The 10,971-nt window shown below is 39.3% G+C and overlaps 1 protein-coding gene across 2 annotated transcripts; it reads left to right on the top strand.

Moving 5' to 3' along the window:
• The first annotated feature begins 207 nt into the window (after nt 1–207).
• Nucleotides 208–10,475, top strand: ndnfl (neuron-derived neurotrophic factor, like). Of its 2 annotated transcripts, none has more exons than XM_011484355.3 (4): nt 208–682; nt 2,964–3,199; nt 5,623–5,744; nt 8,388–10,475. In XM_011484355.3, exons 2-4 carry the CDS (start codon nt 3,030–3,032, stop codon nt 9,833–9,835), a joined length of 1,740 nt encoding a protein of 579 aa, XP_011482657.1. In that variant the 5' UTR covers nt 208–682; nt 2,964–3,029; the 3' UTR covers nt 9,836–10,475. The 2 variants fall into 2 exon arrangements, with proteins under 2 accessions (XP_011482657.1, XP_011482656.1); XM_011484354.3 differs by having other exon boundaries at nt 544–682; nt 2,953–3,199.
• The last annotated feature ends 496 nt before the right edge of the window (nt 10,476–10,971 follow it).

Here is a 10,971-nt window from a genome sequence, read left to right on the forward strand (position 1 = left end):
ACACTGTAACCTCCAAAATGCTCTCAGGAATCCTTTCCCCGCTAAAGATGTTATCAAACCAGCCAAAGACAGATGTATTGTGTGTGCGCTTAACTTTAAATCACCTTTCCCTTCCTGCAGCTTCTGACAAAACGTTCTCTCCCTGTCTCCTCGTCACCACCCCCATTCGGCGACCTCACCATCAGCCCCCTCATATTCACCCACTTCACTCTCAGATTGCACACCAACATGGTCACACATGAGCCCATTTGAATTGCAATGAAGCTCTGCTGACGGCCAGGAGGAGGTGGAAACAAGTGTAAATGACAAGAGAGGTGGAAAAGAGTCGCACGAGGAAAACAAGCAGGAAAAAAAGCTGGATGACATTCACACAGTGTTTAGGTAGACATGCCTCCATGTGTGATGGACCTATGTCAGCAAATAATGAGGAGGGTAGACGGGCACACGGGAGCTGGGACAGCCCTGAAGGGACATCTGAACTCCTCCTTCAGAGAGTAGCATCTCATGGGAGATGAAGTCAGTGGAACACCGGACAACAACCTGCTGTCGCTCCTCCTCTGCTCGCAACCGGCTCACATCCCCCTTCTCTTCCTCATACTCCTCCTCCATCCTCCCTCCGTCTCTCATTTGATCCCATCCCTCACTCCCTGCACCACGGATGGAAAGCATGCGCTGAGTGAAGGTAAGGGGGATGCATGCATGCACCTTGTCCTTGCAGAGCATGTGTGGCACGGTCTCAAATTTCTACTGGTTGAGTAAGTCCTCAACTTGTTCCTCTGAATCAGTTCTTTTCCTTTTCTTTGTGAGGATTTTATTGTAGATGGAAAAAATATGAGACATTGCACTTTTTTATAATGTTAGTTATACATTTTGAGACATTTAAAAGCTTTCTTTATGTCCCTTTTACTCTTATAAATGAAATGTGTTGTCTTTTAAACAAATGAAGTGAGATTGCAGAAAGACAGTGATTACAGACAATAAGGAGATGGTATGTTTGAAGAAATTCGAGACAAAACCACGAAAAAAGCAATTTTCCAATAAAAAAAATAGGAGATGCACGCACAAAGGGAAATTTAAAGAGAACTAAACATAAATAAACATATTCCGATGTACAAGCAGCGAGGTAGAAAATCAGCCGTGAAATCCTATCAAGTTCCACGGTCAATGCATGTTACCCCACCACCGTCTCATCGACCCCCACCAGGAATCACAGGCCAGCTCTTTGCCTGTTGTGGTTCTGAAAAAAAAAAGGGGGGGGGGGGGCAACAGATCCTGCAGGGACCACCCCATGCCATTTAATCTGTCCCTGCCCACAGATAACAGAAGGCAGATGGTCCTGCCAGAGCCCAGAGAGATAGAGCATAGACTATACAATGTGCAGACATACAGTATAGTATATGAAACGGAGCATCAACTTCAAAATAAAGGAGAAGCAAGAAGCAGACGGATGAAGAAGGGCACAGACAAAAAGAGGGCAATCGGGTCAGAGCAGGAAGTCAAGAGAGACTTGAATGTTAGAGAAAATGTGCAAAATAAAAGACAAATCTGAACAGGAAGTAAATGGCTCCATCAAAGTCTGGAGCTTGTGTTTAAAGTGAAGTGTGTATTTATTTATAGAGGGCAGTAGTTGGAGTTCACAAAGACCCAGCCTTTTCTTGCCTTATGAAAATTCAATTGGCCATAATTTGCTGAGAATCCATATGCATATTTCATCAGCGGGTGTTTTTTGAAGCAACAAGCCTGTCAAGCTTTTTTTTTTTTTTTTTTATGAGTCTCCATCTTTATCAAGATTGAATGAGGGGGAGTGCGTGAGAGGCACTGTGAGCTTCTAACGCAGTGTGGTAATAGATGGCACAACTGGACATTTGGCACAGGGGTTAAAGCAAACACAAGTCAGACTAAAGCTTAAAGGCAGATTGACTTTTTTTTTGCATGGCAGTGATGTTTCTCTATCCTTGTATCACTTTCTCTCAGTTTTCTTCCCTCTAATTACTCCAACAACCTCCTCTCCTCCCTCTCCATTTCCACATCCCTCCCTACCATCTCAATCTGTTTTTTGTTTTTTTCCTGTTGTATGTCTCTCAGTTAAAGCTTTATGGGCCGTTCACTCCCCTCGTTTTGTGCAAGGATAATGAGGCGCTTGTCTGCCGACTTTGTAGCTGTGCGACAGTTTGCGAGTTTGGATCTGTGAGCGTCCCAGGTCCCAGAAGTCTCAGATGTACCTTCTGTAGCTGCCTCCATGGTTCCTCTGTGATTGTTATCACATCAATAGGGCACCACACTGGCATAAAACACGTTGTTAGGTGCAGGCGGGGAGCATGTTTGTGAAGACTGAGACTTTGAACAAATGTGTTTTCTCTGCAACGAAAAAAAAAAACAGAGACCCATAATTATCTACTATGACTTAAACTCAGCAGCACACACACACAAAAAGCACACACACAGATGGAAGGAAAAAGCAGTAAGAGGACATGAAAAGCAACACTATGACACATAAACGACAAAAGTTTAAAATAAAACTCCTCTTCTCCAGCGTTGTTTCAATCTGTGCTGATTTACTGCTGGAGCCGATCTCATCCAGCTGACACCAATCAAATAACAAGATTTTAAAAACTTTCAAGAAAATTTGAACTTTCCAACTAAAAATAGAAGTGAAGATATGAAGCCACTGACTTCAGAGCCATATTTGCAACCCACTTCACACTTTGAAAAGTGGTGATTTTTTACAGTGAATGTCAAGCTGCGCTACTCACACATCCCACAGTCATATATTAAGGCAATTTCTTATCCCTGACATGAATAATTCTGTCTGAATAGGAGAGGGGTTTTTTTTGTCATTCCAGTGAATCATCAGCCAATGCAGTTTTATAACATCTAAGTGAACTGTATAGTAGAAATGTTGAATTATTCTTTGTTTGGAAGCTTTTCTTCATGGTGCTAAACTTTCCACAGTGATTTTTCAGAGTTTGTGCGATACAGACAACAAAGCAACAAGAACAGAAGTCGAAGAGTGACAGGGGGACAGAAGGATGTTGCTGTGCTGGTGTCTCAGTGCAGCTTTGGCACTGCTTTGTTGGCCTTTATTACCTAAGGTGAACTCAGCTCTGGCACCTGATAATGAGGTGCCGCTTCGCCCGACAGCATGGCTACCAGAGGGAAAGATCACAACCGTAACTCTTTCTAAAGGAAAAACACGCAGGTAATACATGACTTTGTGACATAAAGATAACACTACAACCATTTAAATGTAAGTTAAATCCCTGCTCTGTGGGTTCAGAGCTGCGTATTGATGGGTGACCAACCAAGAAATTATTAAAAGTTACCTACTTTCAATGATAAACTAAAATTAAAGATTTAGAAACTAAAGAACAATAATATGGGAAAGAATGATCCCAGATCATCTTACATAGAAACGACTATCTCCCTGTTTAACATATTAAATAATTAAACTATTATTACATTTGGAGACATGATTGATTTCAAAATAATTTAAATCATATTAAAAAAATTGCCAATTACCAAAGAGCTTTTAAAAAAATTTCCGATCAAGAGATAATAAATACAGTCTCAGTTCAAATTTATGAAACCAGTGGAGATAATAAATGCCAATCTTTACTGTATTTCCACTAAACAGGTTCAGATGTGGAATAATTGCAGGGAATAATTTAAAATTTTCAGTCCATAAAAAAATTCAAAGCAATGAAAAAGGTGATGTAATAAATAGATATATGGGACTCAAAGATTTGTTAATATGTCTCTTTAATTTTTAATTTTTCTTTGTTTGTTTCTTGTAATTCTGTAATAAATAATACTTCTTAATAAGTAGTTAGACTTCATTCAAAGTCCCTTTTGAACTTTACATTCAGTCATTTGTCGCTATGTTATTGTTTATGATGTTTATTTTTATTGTTTTTGCTGCTCAAATTAAATTATAAATCAATAAAGAAGCAACATGGCAATCTGATAACAACAAGTTAAAACCAAAAATTGAATAATAAACTGCTATTGTATAAAATTGAGTGGCAAAGTGAAAACCTTAAATCAGAACTGGACTGAGTGAGTGTGACGTCGCCCATAGAAAATGGCTTACTTCCAGCTCCAACCAAATCAAACCAATCGCCATTTTTCCGCAATATTATGCATGCCGCCATATTGGAGCCAGATAGCAAGCATTCTCACCAATCAGCAGGAGTGAGATTGTTGGAAGTCTACAGCTCTACAGACTTTGGAAAATCTGTCAATCAAATGTTTGGAACCACGAGGGGCCTGCTGGCACCACCCACTTTTATTGGCCAGTTTATAACTTGAATAATCTGCAATAGAGAAACGATATGATGAAAAAAAAGATTATCAAGAATGTTTTTTTTAAAAGAAGGATTGTGGTCACAAATATAATGATGGAGTAATAGCAGTTTATTTTTTTAAGTCAAGGCTTTTGGCTTCTTGGAGCCAGCGAGTACTTCCTGTTTGGAACTCAAGGTGGGAGGGGTCACTCGGTCCAATTCACATAAACAGTTAATGGTAAAAATAAAGCTGTAAAAAACGAAACTGCAGCAAATCTAATGGAATCAGTACCATATTATATGATTCCTACAGTAAAAAATTTTTTTTTTAAATCAGACTATATACTAGTTGCAGTAAAAGCTTGACATTTTTCTTCATTTTAATTAACTACATTTATTGAACAGATGTGTGTCCCCTTTAATGTGACCAAGTATCTATAATTAAGCATCAAAGCAAAGGTCAGGCAGGTAAAAGTAGAGTGTGTCTGACCTGAATGCCACTCAGCAGAACCCCTGAACCACCACCGCTTTTACTCTGAAAATTGCCTCTGCTTGTGTGCTCCAGTCTGCCCACTCGTGCAGCCAGGCAGAACCACATGGCAAACAATGGAAAGAACACACGGATTCAGAAATTAATCACCATTAAACAAGCCACAAAGTGCCCTTGAAAACATTACTGTTTCACATCTGTTTGGAAATAACCACCATCTGTACGCAATCATGAAAAATGGGGTTGGAAATAAGATTTATTTAGTTAAAAAAACCTTACTCCTTCCTAATATCCATAAAAAATTAAATGTAAGTCTTTCAAATTAAAATAAGATGAATGATGCCAACATAGAAGATAGAATGTAGATTTAACTGTTTATGCCTGAATATGCAAATCTGCGATTAAGCATGAAAAGGAGCTTATAACACAAAATCCATGCTAAAGAAAGCACAGACTTCTACCCACAAAAAAAACTTAGATTTCTTCTTAAAAGTAAAAAGTAACCTAAATAAATAGAGTTCAAATGAAACCACTGTAACCCAACAAACTGTATTGCTTCTAAAAGTAACTCAAAAATATATACCATCATGAATAACACAATAACATTCCTAAAATGTTGGGTTGAAGAAACAACCCAAACATTTTAGGAATGATCATGCAAAACTGCATAGTGTTGTCGTTAGATGTGTCAAAAATGTTTAGATTTTCTGAGAAAGCAAATCTAACTAAATTAAGAGTTTTCTCGTTATCTATCTTCAAATATTTGGTTTTCCAGAAATGAAACTGAAAGTTACTTTGCAGAAACTCAACGATCGGCAGCCTTTGTTCATTATTGGGGTTTGTATGCAGGTTATACTTCACGCTGAAGAAGGCCTCAGGAATGTCAGTGACGGTCAGTCCCTGTGACGTCCCCATTGAATGGAGCTTATCCAGCCGCACGCTGAAGGACAAACCCTTTAAAAGCCTGCACTGTGAGTAAACTGCAAACTACATCTGGCTAAGATAATCAATTAGATCGTTATCAGTTTAATTCTTGATAACTTTGTGTTTTTTATTTTTTTATTTTTAAGAGGTGACTTTGATCATACTTCTATTGGGGTTTACACCAGAATTATCCAATGTGTAGACCTAAAAACTAACATTATATGCATTCAGATAGTTGTTTGTATTATTATTATTGTTATACTTTCAGAATAAAGTTACATCTTAGTGTACTTGAACTGGTAAGTCAAATTTATAAATCAAAAGGCCCTTTTATCAGTAAATTCTCTACAGCAGTTCAAGGTTGTTTATGCATTTTGAAAAGAAGTATCCCCAAACTTCACATAGATATCTGCTTATCAGCACGTTGCTCCCGCATCTTCAAGTTTAAGGCTTGGATAAAGGACGAACCATGAGAGTGTATAATGATTCCTGGTTGTTTTAAATAATTCCAAGAAGAAGTGAACATAAGAATGTAATAAGACAAAGTGAGAGGGGAATAACTCTTAAGGTTAAAGCACTGAAAAGGCTATGAAATAAAACTGAGCTCTGCAACACTGCAAAAAAAAAAAAAAAAACACAGCTGGAAAGCCAAACTCATTAAATACACTCACAGGATCAAACACCCAGAATTGCACTGGGAGCTAGACTCTGGAGCTAAACTCTGCCTCACTTCATGCTAGACTCAAAGTTAAGCTAATGAGTCAGATTTCCGACCTAAACATGATTTGCAGAAAAATGTTCAAAAAAAACCCCTCCTCGTGTTGTGTTTGTTCAGCATGTTTAGAATCATTCACATGCTTTTTTTTTTACGTGCAAATAACACAGCAAAGTCATAAAGTGACGCATGAATCATTCAGACTGGCTCCTGGGTCCTTCAATGCCAGCTTGAATTATTCACTTTGATTCTGTTACATTGGGGCTCATTTGAGGATCTTTTTTCCAGCAAGGAGACATGCACGGTTAAAGAATAAAAAAATAAAAATGAAAAGCTGCTGTTTGGATGCTTAATTTCCATGTGTGCATTTAACTGATGAGTTGCCACATTATAGGATACCTAAAGGCCAATCAATACCTGTGACCATTTTTTTAAGAGGAAGTTTCATTTTAATTGGTTTATCATAGATTTATATGAAAGGGTATTTGTGTGGAGCAGTACGGATGTGTGCATGAAACGCTTACTCTTAAATCTGTGTCTTTATCTGAATTGTTTTCTGTAAGTTTTTCCCAAAAAGTGCTTGAGATACTACTTAAAAGTACCAAATGATACCAATGAGTGAGTTGTGGTTGCAAAATGAAACTTGACTCCTGTCAGAGAGCACTTGTAGAAGTCTTTTCTGCCTTTCCCTATAAATAAAGAGAAACACTCAATTCATAAAGAATTTAACACTGAAACAGATAGCTCTTATCCATCGAGAGCAGTGCTTGAAATCCAGGAAGACTTGATTGCACTCCATGTTAGATTTTTCGATTTTAAAGGACGTTTCAAATCAAAGTTGGAAAATTAAAAGTGTTATTTATGCTGATTTCCTTCAAAAAATGTCTGAATTTGTAGAAGGTTTTCTGATTTTTTTTGTCACAATTATAAGACTTGAAGACTTAAGATTGCCACTTGTTGAAACTTTGGAACAAGTGGCTTGATTTTTTTTACTATTATTTTTATTGTGTCTGTATATTATCTATCTACAACAGATATCAAATCTTTGCCAGGTTTTTGTAGTTTTTAAATTCTTAACCTCTATCTCTAAATAAAAAAACTACACACGAAATATATTTGCACATTTTGAGAAATTCAAAAATGAGAAATCATCTGCACACAAACATTCTCTAAAAGGCCCTTTCAGTTGCATCTGGATTAAAGGTGCTATATCTGTGGCTTTTAGGTGGTGCTTGGCTGAAGAAAGTTTTAAAGGTTTTCATTGTTGAAAAAAGGTTGAAAATCGCTGCTCTAAAGAAGCAGGGTTGAGTGGCTGAAGGACTGCAAAAACAGGCCCCCTAAAAATATGTAAAAAATATTGAAAAATTGATACGTTTTCTTAAAATAAGCAAAGAAATCTGCAAATCAGAATGGGTAATTGTTATAGCCAAATTGTCGTAGCCAAAAAACAAAAGGCAAGAGAACTGAACATCCTCTGATGATAAGCAAAGGGTTCACTCTCTTTATTACATTCTTTAAACAGTTTTCAAAAGTGGCAGACGTCATGAATCACTTTTCTGTTGGCTACTTGAGCACTTAGTGTCATTTATCAGTATTCTTTTGTCTGTAGAAAGCTGTTGTACAGACATACATCAAGGCAAATAAAAGGTTTTGTCCAAGAACATTTGAATACTTTAATATCTAAGAACAGAGGAACAGCAACCAAAACACTGGTGGGTCCAGGTTTGTTGATGATTGCTGGGCTTTCTCCAATCATGCTGTGGAGGCTTGTTTTCCTGAACACATCAGAAGTATGTGAATTACTTACCTTGATTCTGCCAGATCTATGTAAGTTGGATCAGTAGATAAGAATCAGACTTTGTACTCTCACATGAATTCCAATTGTTCAACCTGCACATGTAAAATCGACCACATAGGAAGTGTGTGTTTATTTAGTCAAACGAGTCTTTGTTTTCAACTCTCCTTTTTTTCTCAGGGAGCACCAAAAAAAGCAAGCCAGAGGTGTGGTGGCGAGGTCCTGGAACTGAGGAGAAGCTACACAGTTTTACCGGCAAAGCAGTGGACACCTACAGTGGTCCTTCCCACCCCAGCGCTTCCCTCTACATCCTGAGGCTGCGTTGTAAACAGCAAAACACTCGAACTGCCGTGTATTTCCACAAAGGCATGGGACCCTCAGGCATGTTTCCACTACTCCCAGCTGACTCCCGGTTGCACACACTGGGTGTGGGCATGACCAGCGTCACTCTCAGCTGGGCACCCAGCGCCTCCATCACCAGCCTCGCCCATGTTGACCATGACTATAACTACTGTGTCCTTGTCAACTTGGACCAGAACTACCCCAGTCTCTGCGCTGCACAAATAAGCATAAGGAAAGAACAAGAGGAAAAAGAGGAGAAAATGGAGAGAGGAAGGAGAGTGACTGTGTGGCCGATTTTGAAGGAATGGTGGTGGCAGCAGTGGGACACTTATGCTGAAGTTCAGAGTTCAATATCCGACCCCGGCGATGAGTACGCTGATCTGCAGTGCGTATGTCAAGGGACCGAAACCGTATGCACGGTCTCTGAGCTCCTTCCTGACACCCCATATTACTTTGACGTGTTCGTGATTGACCGAGTGAACGGGACCAGCGCCGCGTACAAAGGGACATCTGCTCAGACGCACGGGGAGGCTCGACCTCCAATTACCCCACTAAAAGACGGAGAGCTGAGGTGGGTGACCTTTAGAGACAGAGGCTCCAACTCTCAGTACTTCAGTTTCCGCCCTCGGGGTTGGCAACAGAGCGGCCTCCTCACCTTACAGAGCTGCGATAAAAATGTGAAGATCATGGTGTCTGTGTCAATTAAAGGGAAAGTTTTGACCTCCCAGGGTGTGGGAGTTGATTTGGTGCACATTTGGTTGCAGGGGAGTCCGTCATATCTCATCCACTTGGAACAAGACAGACCTTTGGCAAGTCAGACCCCCTCCGTTACAGAACAAGACTTGTTAAATGGATTAATGGCTTCAGTTAAATTGCAGGTTTCATCCGCCCACCACCGCAGAGGAGTCCCATCTCTGCCTTCCACCTTGCAGATAAAGTCCTTTAACCGGTTGCGTGGCTGTAACAGCGTTACCATTGCTTGGATGGGTACGGAGGAGAGAAGTCTGTACTGTGTGTATCGCAGAAAGGTTGGCAACGGTGAGGCGAAGACTGTCGACGTTTTATCCTTTCCAGCACCCTGTCTGGGGCCCGAGTCCCGCTCTGACACTGAAAGAGTTCTCTGCAAGTATTTCCAAGAGCTGAATCCCCGAAGGGCTGTCACTACCGCTGTGATTGGGGGCCTGGAGCCAGGCACAGCCTACGTGTTTGATGTCTATCTAATGAGACGCTGGGGGATCCCTATCAAGTATACAAGTAAGATGGTGAAGACCAGAAACGAATGTTAAGCTGCCGCCCCCTGGAGGAGGCTTTTAAACTGTCCCAATTCAAGGGGAAAAAAGCATCAGCCATGGATGTGCTGGACCAAATGTTCAAAGCCATTTGATTGTTGTGGAAAGCCTGTAGCATAACAAGGAGATGGAGGAGCTACATTCAAACTCCACTTACAATTTCAGTACAAGTGGTGTGGAAAGCTTTTTTGATAAGGATCTGCACACCAGCAAATTTTCATTACATTAACAATACAGCTGTGGTGTGCTCGTCATTTAGTTCCTCATCGTCGATCATGATAATAACGTGCCATTTGTCTAAGTGCTTATTCAAAGTACACCACAAAGGACCAGAAAGCTTGTGATGACAGAAAGTCAGCGGAAAGAGAAAAAACAAGACTGTGCCAAATATGCAATAGAAGCAGATGGGGCAATAGTTAAATAACATCTGAGTCAGAGGACTTGCTGTGTGTGTCTCTTGTGTTGCATATTGTACAGATTTAGATGGGAGCAAGCTAAGAAAGTTCAAAATCAGTGTGAATCTTTGTGTTTTTGCTTTCGCATGAAGCAGTGAGAAATACTTTGTAAATTGTCTTTGATGTTTTCTTGTGCTGCTGCGAAATCACTAATAAATGCTTGGGTATCTGTACACTCTTAACTGACTGACTGATGGCTGACTGAGTTAAGCTGACTGCCAAAAAAAAAAAGCAGATTTGCAGATGTTTACACACTGTTGACGGACAAAGTGCCACCTTCGACAACCTGAAATACCCTGAACAACCCAGATAAGGCTTACTGCTCCTCATTGTTTAATTGTCAATTCAAAAGCAGAGAAACAATTTGATTTTTTAAGTCAAAGTTATAACACCAAGCTTTAAAAAAAATCAGAACATATATGAAAAGAATATCTAACATGATAAATTAAAAATTAAAGAAATTAGATTGGATTGATCAAAGTTTGATTAATAAATATACTATCAGCATGGATTGACATAAGTGCCACATCAATTAGGCCACACATTTAAAAAAGTAAATTTTATGCAATAGAAAATGTGTTTTGGGGTATTAGAATTCAGATGTGTGTAAAATTGTGTTAATTAACTTATAAAATATATCCTGTTTTTCTTCATTTTAAAAATGTATATTTGCATTAC

Source organism: Oryzias latipes, chromosome 15, assembly GCF_053564925.1.
Source record: "Oryzias latipes strain Hd-rR chromosome 15, Olatipes_Hd-rR_3.1".
Taxonomy (NCBI): domain Eukaryota; kingdom Metazoa; phylum Chordata; class Actinopteri; order Beloniformes; family Adrianichthyidae; genus Oryzias; species Oryzias latipes.